Below are 12,500 nucleotides of genomic sequence, written 5' to 3' on the forward strand. Positions count from 1 at the left end.
CACCTGCCCCAGTTTATTTACACTCTTTAAAATAAAGGGGGCAGAGGTGGGGAACTGAGGGCTGGAGTTCAGCACAGTTTGGTGTCTTTCCTGCTTTAGTACACCAACTAAACCTGGCAATTAACTGATTAGTTGAGGCATGTGTTTGAGCAGGAAGATCAGAAAACTGCACATGAATCCAGCCCTCCTGGACTAAGAGTTCTACACCCCTACCAGAGAAGCACCACTTTTGTTATACTAAAGAAACTTCAACTGATTTCAGTTGAGGTGTTAAAAAACTTCTATTTATAAAATCTTTCATTCATATGGTTCTTCTATGGCATCTTCCATGTTTAAAAAATGTAGAGTCCCTTTCTGTAAGGTCATATATGGGTGCATCTGCAAATACAAGCAATTTTAGCACCTGGCTGTGAATTTTTTGGTACATTGACATTTTCAGCATAACACATAGGCCTAGAGACTGGTTTATTAATGTCAAACTTTCAGATTTAAACTGGTTGCTAAATGTACTAGGTTAATGTTATTTGTATAAGTATATTTTGGATGAAAATACAGTTTATTTATGTCCCACAAATGTGTAAATGTTAAATCAAAAGATTATTAAATAAATACTGTTTTCAAAAAGTCTTTTTCTCTAAATATGTCTGTTCTACATTTACTTGTCCTTAAACTGACCATTCAAACAAATCTACTTTCAACTGCAATGCAAGTTATTCAAAGAATACATAGACAATAGGTTGGGAAATCTAATCTGGGTGCATCTACAGATAAGGAAACATAATGGTTTCATGTTTAATATATTTTGCATGTCCTCACCATAGCATTTATAACTGTTCTGTGTCAAATTAGACTTAAAAAAGCATTCATTTATATGTTAAATTCAAATATATGAGAAACTCTCTGCCAAAGTAAATGTAACAGGACATGCTGTTTGCCGTTTGTCCTCAAAAACTGTGAAAAAGTCCTAACCACAGCATGTGTCTATCACAGCAAAGACATTTTCACATTTTTCTAAAAAACTGGACAGCCAGAACTGGTTGTAGCTGCAGAAACAACCAAATATGGACTAGGAAAACTTCACATTTTTGGCACTCAGTTCAAACATGTCAGAGTTATTGCCTCATGGTCTGCTTCTCTGTCTAATGGACCCTCAGATTCATACACGGTTTCAACACAGGGCCTGAGTGTGAGCGAAGAAGGAATACTGATGTTAGTCTGTGTAACTAATTCATGATCATGGGCTGTTTTGAGAGAACATACAGGGTGCAACAAACTGGATTTCTTGCAGCAACCTTCTAGCTACGTTGTTATGTGACATCATTATGTGAAAGATTTTATGTCGAGTATAAAAATATATAAAATATCAGTTATATGATAATTCTTGCTTCATAATGTGATTGGCTGAGAAGCATTCCATTAGTGCTAGTTTCATCTGATACTGACTATCAGGAGCTGATTTATTCACTAACATATTTTTTGCATATAGACCATTTTATGGGTCCATTTCCATAGAATTTAAATATACTTTTTGTTAATCAGTTTTTGTGGAATCATTGTCGCAAAAAACAAATAATACACACCAATAAAGAACTACTGTGGCACACCAGTTCCATTTTCTCACAGTGCAGCACAATCTTGAGTGTAGTACTGCATAATACTGCCTCTCATTCAATATACATATATACACAATATACTGTATACATCATCATGACATACACTAACTATACTAATGTCAAATACTCAGAAAGCTTATGGAACCTCACCAAAAATGTATTGTTTTTTTTCTATAAAATTAAATTTTTATTTAACAAATATTTAAAATAACAATTATAAATGAAGCCCAAAACTTCATGGCAATTTGCTGTTAGAAAGTAACACGTACGTTTAGCACTTTTGTGAGCCAAACGCTACAAACATACTGTTTTTGTCAGATTTTACCAATGATTTCCAAAATGTTTTTGAAAGGTAAATGTGGTTTGCAGTTTTGGGTTTAAAAGTCTCCCCACGATAAACAAGACCTGGAATCTTGTCTCATATCAAAAGAAATAACTGCCCTGGGGACTTCGAGCAAATAGACTGGCCATCGAGCAAATAGACTTTCCCATAAGGACATTGGTGTTACCTGGTGTCTGCATGGTAGTAATAACGGTGGTGGTGATAATAGTGGTTGTGGTGGTCTCATCATCTGGATCTCTAGACACTGCGGTGGTATCAGTGTCATGTTGTGCCCTGGTCTTTGGAGCTTCCTCTTCTTCTCTTGTTACCAGGGTAGTTACAGCCTGGGGCTCTTGTGCTGTTGCCATGTCGACATGACCCGGCTGTTTTTCCCGGGCCGTGTGGCAGGGTGGTGGCGCAGAAGTGGGCATGACAGTGGTAGTCAGTGACTCTGTGATTAGAGCCGCAGATGGTTCTTCAAAGCTCCTCCTCTGGATCTTCTCTCCTGGAGTTCCACTTAGCTGCCTGCTCCCAACTTGCTGCTGAACAGCAGTGGACGTGGCAGGGGGCATAGAAAGGGAGGCTGTGGTGGGGCTGGTGGCAGCTACATCAAAGAATGGTGCTGCATCTTCATGAGGAACCAGCTGAGTTGATGGGCCCTTGAAGAGATGAGGCTCCACCCTCAATCTGTCTTCAAATTCCTGTGGACCTTGGTGGTGCGAGTCAGGCCGAGGAAAGGCCTTGAACGGAGGGTGGTGGTTGAGGCCAGCAAACGGTGGGGCAGTAGTGACCAGGGGTAGTTCTCTGTCCATGTCCTGGGTGCTGTGGAATGCGTTTTGTACGTTTTCTGCTTCCGGTGAGCCTCCCTGCTGAGTGACCGCCATCTTTCCTTCCATGAAAGAACCTGAAGATATAAAATCACAATAACAGTGTTACAGATGCACAGCTGCTCTTTTCAAGGACTGCTCAAACAACCAGCATCCCACAGAGAATAATCCATGCCATTTATTTTTTTGTGAATGAGCACACTTCTGGATGTAAATTTTGTTTAGACGTACTGTGTGAGATTGGTATAAACAAGACTAAATTTACTGTAAGGCTGCCAAACTGTGTGCTTTACTGCTCAGCAACAGTGCAACTGCCATGCTGGGGTCAGAACCTGCAGCATGTCAAGAGAGAAAAGAATTGCTAATGCTGGTGTGAATGGATTTGGATGAAAGGCAAAAATACTGGGTGGCACATACATAGAGGCAAAAAAATCCACATGAACTCCCCTTGCCAATTAACCTATTCATGTTCCATCCACAAATACTTTCACAGCAACTATGAGGCTGGACAAGATTTACAGAACATAGCAAAAGTTCATTCAGCCTAATAATTCCGGCTTAGATTTTGAATTCTGAGTTTTAATATGAGATGAAATTTGGTACCTAGCTGTACTATGTTGCTACAGTAACTCAACACTCGGCCATTTGGAAATTACCTAGTATTTGCAACCATGATAGCATTAGCTCGATTACAAAAAAAAACAAAAAAAAAAAAAACAAACTACACTTGAGTGTGACCTTTCATGTGCATACACAGCAGAGATTCATTAGCTGGTAAATATGAGTAGCTGGTACATATCAGCTAAAAGTCAGAAAGACCAGTGAATTAAAATCTTGCTGGACACAATGAAAATTTCCACAAGAGGTCAGTCTAAAATGTAAATAAAATAAAATCCTGTAGTGATACATGCCCTTACTGTCCTGCAATGGGAAGAGGTCACTCCCTTGATGACGTTGTTTACCAGAAAACAAGCTGAGGTCAAGTTTAGTCTGTTCTATTCTGTGCACTGGCAAAAAGAAAGTTATACCACCAACACTATATTTCTACAACTCCTTCCATCCAAAATGCAGGTTTCGTTATATAAAAATATGCTGAAGCAATAAAAAATAAGGCTTTAAACATAGTCAACAGCAAAGCTAGGCAAGTAATATTACAGCCACTTAGCTCGTTTGCCCTCATTCAAATAGTTAATAGCTATGCTCAAATGTCTAGATAAACTTTATCCGATCATTGATGAGTGATTATGTTTATACTGATCTGACAGTCAATAAAGACATCATCCACTGTGATCAAACAGAAGTGTGGACTGATAAGTGCTCTCATTCAGTTCATGATATCGCTGCTTTAAACTGCCTTCAGAGAAATATGAAGACAAATATGAATTCATTTCAGAGGATAACACTCAAGTGCATCTCGACTGACAAAGAAACTTTAGAAACATTTGACTTTATGTAAGCAACAGCCATGACGACATAGAAGATAAAATGTTAGCCGTACATCAGCAATGTTCTTTGCTAGCAAAGACTTTTTATTAATGGCTACTGGAAAGTAACGTTTGGACTAGCCTATCATGTCATACATTTTGCACAACGTAAACATTAAAATAAGACCAGAATTTTATCCATTTTCCTGGAAACTGTGGGATTCCTGAACCCCGTGACCAGCACCAATTCCTAGAAGAAACTGTGATATGAACGCTACACATACTGACCTGGCATAACATTATGACCACCTCCTTGTTTCTACACTCATTGTCCATTTTATCAGCTCCACTTACTGTATAGCTGCACTTTGTAGTTCTACAGTTACAGACTGTAGTCCATCTGTTTCTCTGATACTGTTAGCCCCCTTTTACCCTGTTCTTCAGTGGTCAGGACTCCCATGGACCCTCACAGAGCAGGTACTATTTGGGTGGTGGATCATTCTCAGCACTGCAGTAACACTGATGTGATGGTGGTGTGTTAGTGTGTGTTGCGCTGGTGTGAGTGGATCAGACACAGCAGTGCTGCTGGAGTTTTTAAACACCTCAGTGTCACTGCTGGACTGAGAATAATCCTGACCACTGAAGAACAGGGTAAATGGGGGCTAACAAAATATGCAGAGAAACAGATGGACTACAACTGTAGAACTACAAAGTGCACCTATATAGTAAGTGGGGCTGATAAAATGAACGTAAAACAAGTAGATGCTCATGTTATGCCAGATATACATACTTCTATTTCTCTTGACATCAATAACACATGCTGTATGTCGGAGTTGTGTCTGACGGTGTAAAGCTTGACTAACCTCATAACAGTTGCCAGAAAAAGAACACATTTTTGGGTGGAGCAATGATTTATTACCTAATAAAACTACATATTCATCAGGTGGGCTGTTTTAATAAAGCAATTTGAAGAAGTGGCGGGGAAAACGAATCTCCCCCTAGAGCACCTGGTGAGATGTAATCAGGTGCCCTTCAGGAGGCTCCGGCACACCAGGGGAAGAGCTGATTCCTTCACAATGCTTCATTTCCACCCTAATAGCTCTCTCTCTCTTTCTCCCTCTCATTCTCCCTCGTCTTACTAATAACAATCTGCTTCAAACAATGGAGCTCATTGTATCAGCAATATGTTCCAGAGAGCACCTCCTTCAGCAGGCAGCGCAAATTGCCGCGGCCCGTGCGGGAATCTGAGACACGCTGAGAGAAAAGATAATCTCTCAAACCAAACGAAACTGACGGACTATTTCTGCCGCTCTTTATGCTATGAGGAGTCGAAAGGAGTGCCGTTTCTGCAAGAAGTGATGTGTGGTTTATATGAGATTGACTTCTCTGCACAGACAAAATCAAATCGACATCCGGTGTGTCAGTCATATCCATGCAAATGACAAATGAAGGCCGCCTTAAAGGGGGAAAAGCTCTCAATCCCTGTCATCCATTTCCACCACAGGCACCTACAACCTAAAATCTAGTAGACCATAAAAATACTGGCTTGCACAGAGGACGTACAGAGGGTGTGCCTAAAGCAGGGCTTTCACTGTCAATTATTTTAGTAATTCTTTATTTTATTTTAGTATTGTACAAAAGAAGAGTTGTATTGTAAAATGCTGCATATACATTTGTGATGTATACAGCATTAGACTGTATTCTGTTTTGTACGTATTGTAAGTCTTTTGTCTTGATTTATTGTACTGTATTGTTGACACTATGTTTATTGCATTGTCTTGCACTGGTGTTCCTGTCCATGGTCCTGGAGGAATGTTGTTTCGTTCCACTGTGTACTTGTGTATAGCAGGAATGGCAATAAAGCCTAATTTGTTTATTCTTGTTTCTAATGCATTTGGATATGAGTTTTTGGGAAAAAAAAAGAAAGACATTTAATGGAAAACATTTTAATTCCCCTAATAAAGTGGTATTAATCATAATATAGCGCTGATAGTTCATGTACACAAAATATATCAGGAAAAAACCTACTTGAAAGTGGTCTATAGGTAGCAAGGTAAAACTCAGGCACCTCTCAATATGCAGAGAAACTTTAAATACCTTACAACAGCAACAGCCACGGAGACTTACACCAACAATGTTTTCACTAGCAAAGAGTGTTTATTCTTGGCAGGGAGGGTTACTTTAAAACCGTATTCTGGTACAGATTACTGATCACCTGTTTAAAAATGTAATAGGTAACCTATTCCAAAAGATTACTATATTAAAGTAATGTAACTGGATTACTTTGTTACTTTTGGATTTCTTAGAGACGAGAGAAAAATAGGCTGGTAGATTATAGCTGACAAATATTGGGATTCAACATATATTGAGTTACAAATAAAGTTAACTGACATACTAATGCTGTGAACCCACCATTCCAAAACTGCTAAAGGAATAAGTCATATATGCAAAAACTAATTTTACTGCTCACTTTTCTTTTCTAGTTTTGAAACTGTCAGCTGATGTTAGCTGATTTCAGTATGAAAATTTGGCATGTTAACATTGGCAAGATAGATTAAGCTTGTAAAAACAATTTTTTAGCTATATATGAGAATAAAAGTGTTTACTTCCACATCTTTTTGTTGCTGTGTAATGTGATGGTTTTATAAAATCAGAGTAAAAGTCTGATACAAATATATTCAGGAAAATGCTGCAGATCTTACAACCCCAATTCCAATGAAGTTGGGATGTTGTGTAAAACAAATAAAAACAGAATACGATGATTTGCAAATCCCTTTCATCCTATATTCACTCATTTTGTATCTGATGCCTGCAACACATTCCAAAGAAGTTGGGACAGGGGTGTGTTTACCACTGTGTTACATCACCTTTCCTTTTAACAACACTCAATAAGCGTTTGCGAACTGAGGACACTGATTGTTGAAGCTTTGAAGGTGGAATTCTTTCCCATTCTTGCTTGATGTACAACTTCAGTTGCTCAACAGTCCGGGGTCTCCGTTGTCGTATTTTGAGCTTCGTAATGGGCCACACATTTTCAATGGGAGACAGGTCTGGACTGCAGGCAGGCCAGTCTAGTACCCGCACTCTTTTACTACGAAGCCACGCTGTCATAACACGTGCAGAATGTGGCTTGGCATTGTCTTGCTGAAATAAGCAGGATGTCCCTGAAAAAGACGTTGCTTGGATGGCAGCATATGTTGCTCCAAAACCTGCATGTACCTTTCAGCATTAATGATGCCTTCACAGATGTGCATGTTACCCCTGCCATGTGCACTAACACACCCCCATACCATCAGAGATGCTGGCTTTTGAACTTTGCGTTGATAATCTGGTCAGTAATTTTCTTCTTTGGCCCGGAGGACACGACGTCCATGATTTCCAAAAACAATTTGAACTGTGGACTCGTCAGACCACAGGACACTTTTCCACTTTGCTCATCTCAGATCAGAGAGCTCGGGCCCAGAGAAGCCGACGGCGTTTCTGCGTGTTGTTGATATGTGGCTTTCCTTTTGCATGGCAGTTTCAACTTGCACTTGTAGATGGAGCGACGAACTGTGTTCACTGACAGTGGTTTTCTGAAGTGTTCCTGAGCCCATGTGATATGTCAGTTTTTAGTGCAGTGCCGCCTGAGGGATCGAGGGTCACGGGCATTCAATGGTGATTTTCTGCCTTGCCACTTACTTGGAGAGATTTCTCCAGATTCTCTGAATCCTTTGATGATGTTATGGACTGTAGATGATGAAATCCCTAAATTCCTTGCAATTGCACATTGAGAAACGTTGTTCTTAAACTGTTGGACTATTTGCTCACGCAGTTGTTCACAAAGTGGTGAACCTCACCCGTCCTTGCTTGTGAAGGACTGAGCCTTTCAGAGATGCTCCCTTATACCCAATCATGACACTGACCTGTTTCCAATTAACCTGTTCACCTGTGGAATGTTCCAAACAGGTGTTTTTTGAGCATTCCGCAACTTTCCCAGCCTTTTGTTGCCCCTGTCCCAACTTTCTTCTTTGGAACATGTTGCAGGCATCAAATTCAAAATAAGTGAATATTTGCAAAAACAAAGTTTATCCGTTTGAACATTAAATATCTTGTCTTTGTAGTGTATTCAATTGAATATAGATTGAAAAAGATTTGCAAATCATCGTATTCTGTTTTTATTCATGTTTTACACAATGTCTCAAATTCATTGGAATTGGAATTGTAGTTCTGCCAGTAAAAATAAAATACTTAGTATAACTTCTGTAAACTAGTTGAATTTGAAAAGCCCACTTCCAACTATGTAAATCACAAAAAAAGACAATTGTGTGTTTTGGAATGAAACAGATTTGTATGTTGGTTAACTGAGTAATCAGATTAATTTAATCAATTAAAAAAATGGAATGGACTTAAATGAAAATGGCACATCATGTGTCTTATTCCAAAATAATACTTCACTGCCAAAAATACTAGCCTTTAAAAACAATTAAATAAATATATCAATAAATAAATAGGCAATTCATGCATAAAAATGAGTCTGTGGATCAGGCTCTGCTTCTCACCCTTAAAGTCTGCTGTGAACTTTGGAACAGCAGCAGAAGTGAACATTATTACAGCTAGATCTTTGGTTCAGGCCATAAATATCAGAATTCTCTCCAGCAATGCTAATTTCTGCTGGCACCCCTATTGGATTCTGGCAGAACGTCAGCAGTAAGCTAAAAGTGATTCACATAAAGATTTCTTGCTTGTTCTAAGTTAAACACCAATGTCTGAAGTTCACAAAAGCTGTTTCACAGTGATTCATTTAGTAAAGGGCCCAAACATAGAGCTGGCCTAAGAACAGCAAAATACTAAAAACCAAAGAGCACATTGCCCTGCGATGGACTGGCAACCTATTATGGGTGTATCCTGCCTTCCGCCCAACGACAGCTGGGATAGGGTCCAGCAGCACTTTTTTTGTTGTTTTTTTTTTTGTTTTACAAACCATTTGCGTCTAAAACCAACATGATTAAGAGACGGCACAGTTCAGTGGTACAACTCACTCTGTTGGACTGCACAACTTAACAGACATTTCTGTGATTAGTCATTAGAATTCATTTGCTTGGTTGCCCTTGACTTTTGATGTACTGAATGTAATGTAATTTGAGCACTAAATGTAATGTGTAATTGTAGGACTTTTGTGATTAGCCAATTGCAGATGAAAAGGCGTAGGTGATGACTAAAATGGGACTAACTGTTTTGCACTATTGACGCATTAGTCACACTGCAAATGGAAGAATTACATAAGCTATCACCAGATACTATTCAGAACTACCACCACAGGTCCATGTAGAGCTTTGAGAACTAAAGCTTTAGAAAAGAGCCGGTGTCTCTGGGAGCTTCTGTGAAATTCTTTAGTAAGAAAGGTCACTGTGACATTCTCTTGTCATCATAAACTGAAAACTGAACTCAGTGTGTCTCGCATGGCCACAGTACACAGAGTTCAAGATCCCTTAAACCTGCAGGCAAAAGACAGCAATAGATCCAGCATGCATATTTAAGAGGCAGAGTGAGGCACTTTCATGAAGAGCAGGGTTTGATTTGCACCATTTGAACAGCTGCAGCAGAAACAGTTTGGTTCCATTGCGTGTTCAAACATCTTAGTTCTCTGCTCTCCACTTACTACATTTGACTTTTAAATGACCGTGGACTGTGTTTGAAGCCTTTTCCATAGACCAATGGAGAGAATGGACTTTGTTTTTCTCTTTGCTGCACTTTTATGTTTACTTGCAAAATGGATGAATTCACCAACACCCTTTTAAATGATTCCTTTTATGACCAGCAAGCTTTGAAGGAAGGGCCACATTTGGCTACAACTGGAAGAGCCAAAGTTGCAGGAAGGCTGTTGCTGCTACTTTAACAATGCTGCTAAGTAACAGCATGATTAAGAAACTCAACACATTACACTGCTCTGAGACATAAGAGAAAGTTGACGGAAAGGCTTTGCATAAATAGAAGCAGTCATGAAGCAGAGGTCACCTATTATAGCAAAAATATAATATTGCAATACTTTAAGACGTTTTTGTGATACATGATAAGTGATGATATTTACTTTCAGATATCTGATCAGTTGGAATACAGAAAAAGAGCCAGAAGTTGAATGATTTGTATTTGATATATGGCATACTGCACTAAATCCAGTTAAACTGGACTAATTTTGCTCTCTATATAATGAAACAGGCAGTTGGTCAGTGCTCTACAGGTTCTGATATTCATGCCAAGTTTAGAAAAGCATTTTTATTATGACAATTTATCACAATAATAATATATAATAATGTTATATTGCCAAGCCCTATAATGAAGCATTTAAAAAGCACTCAGCAGAGTCACTCTGAACCTTGAACATCCAAACTCTCTACAAGAAATACTACTATCATTTGCTGTCAAATCGTAAATAAAACAACAAATACATTTATGTAAATGGAGTTTTGAGTTTTCTTTGCTTTTTTATTTGTTTAAAGAGAAGATTTAGCTTCAACTCACACAGTCACCTGTGCCTACCTAATAAGTGACATTTGCACTTGCTTAGCGTCCCATTGTCACCAGGGGGCCCCCAAACAACTTCTGGGCATCTTAGACAACTTACTGTGCTATTATGCTGTCTCGGGTGTTTAAGTACAGGGGGAAAAAAAGCAACCCGTTCATCACAACTCAAAAAAGAAGATATGCAAAAAAAAGTAAAAAAGTATATATGTATATGATTTAGAAAGCTTATGGTAATCACTGTTAGTTAGCTTTTAATTTTACAGTACATCAGCAATCAAGATGTACTGTAAAATCCTGCTTAGGGCCCCCAAAAGGCTAGAGTAGATTTTAGGAACTTCAGTCTCAGATGTACTGGAAGAATAATTTTAAAATTATTATTATTATTATTATTATTATTATTATTATTATTATTATTATTATTATTGAGATACTACCACCACCACCACCAATAAGTACTGCTGCTATAAATGTAATCATTTCCACTACTACTACTACCACTACCACTACTACACAATAATAATGATTTTATATATATATATATATATAAAACTGAATATATATATATTATTATTTAGTAGTAGTAGTAGTAGTAGTAGTAGTAGTAGTAGTAGTGCTGCTGTAAAGGAGGGCCTGGGTTCGATTCCCCGGCCGGGTGACCAGCAAACTGTGTGGAGTTTGTATGTTCTCCCCATGTCTGCATGGGTTTCCTTTGAGTTCTCCGGTTTCCTCCCATGGTCCAAAGACATGCAGTCAGGCCAATTGGACATGCTAAATTGCCCCTAGGTGTGAGTGACTGTCTGTGTCTGTCTGTGTGCCCTGTGATGGACTGGCGACCTGTCCAGGGTGTATCCTGCCTTCCGCCTGTAGACTGCTGGGATAGGCTCCAGCACCCCCCCGCGACCCTGACGGAGAAGCGGCTTAGAAAATGGATGGAATAACAACACCTTTTCTTCTTTAATTCTGAGATGGATCTCAACTCTGATTCAACACACCGAAGCAAATACAGTGATAGCATGTGAATTAAGCTTAATCTTTGTCAAATAAAAGAAAATCTGTAGTTAATCTAGTTCAAAAGAACAGAATTGCAAATATCACCGCCTGATGCTGTGGCTTCTGTATTCCATTAGCTGACTAAGAGGGCTGAGTCTCTACCAATACCTGAATCAGTTTTGTCTGCCTTAAACCTGACATTGTCAGGACATCCCATCATGTACACTGTAACACCGGTGACTTTTTGTTCAGGCATCCACTAACATATGGAACCAGTATAGCTCAATATCCATATTCACAGAACCATCTCATCTATGTTAGATAAAACTGGTATTAATGTAGCGTCTCACTATGGTTTGCGAAAAACAAATCAATAACTGAATGATGTTTTTTAAACTGACGATAAGTGCATTTTTAACCATTACTGCTAACTTTGTTAGCTGTCACCAGACACATGCTGCAGCTTCAATTAGATTGAATTGGGATTTTGTCACTGTTCGGTAAAGTTCAACCTCACAACACTTGCTCAGAACAAACGCATCAGCGGCCGGAGCATGGATATGTAAATTGCTTCACAGAATCAAAATCAGCAAGTTGAAAACAAAAATGGAATCCCCACATGAAAACAGTCAGGGAGATTTCAGTTCAGGTGCATGCTTGCAGGAAAGACATTTTTAGATCATAACTGGATTTCACTCACAAGTCCAGACATGCCGGACTTGCCGTGTGCTGCCTTTCCCCCCTCCAGCACACATGCTTATTAGAGTGATGTGTGATTGAAACAGAAAGCGTATGACTTTGACAGCTTGGATGGCGGACG

The 12,500-nt window shown here is 39.0% G+C and overlaps 1 protein-coding gene across 2 annotated transcripts in view; it reads right to left on the minus strand.

The window, feature by feature from the left end:
• sez6b (seizure related 6 homolog b) overlaps positions 1-12,500 on the minus strand; it is a 281,236-nt gene that overhangs the window by 146,259 nt on the left and 122,477 nt on the right. For both annotated transcript variants that reach the window (XM_017694856.2, XM_017694855.2), the window contains exon 2: positions 2,123-2,839. In XM_017694856.2, the coding sequence (XP_017550345.1) occupies positions 2,123-2,839 (717 nt within the window). The remainder of the gene's footprint in view (positions 1-2,122; positions 2,840-12,500) is intronic.

Source organism: Pygocentrus nattereri, chromosome 17 (assembly GCF_015220715.1).
Source record: "Pygocentrus nattereri isolate fPygNat1 chromosome 17, fPygNat1.pri, whole genome shotgun sequence".
Lineage (NCBI taxonomy): Eukaryota > Metazoa > Chordata > Actinopteri > Characiformes > Serrasalmidae > Pygocentrus > Pygocentrus nattereri.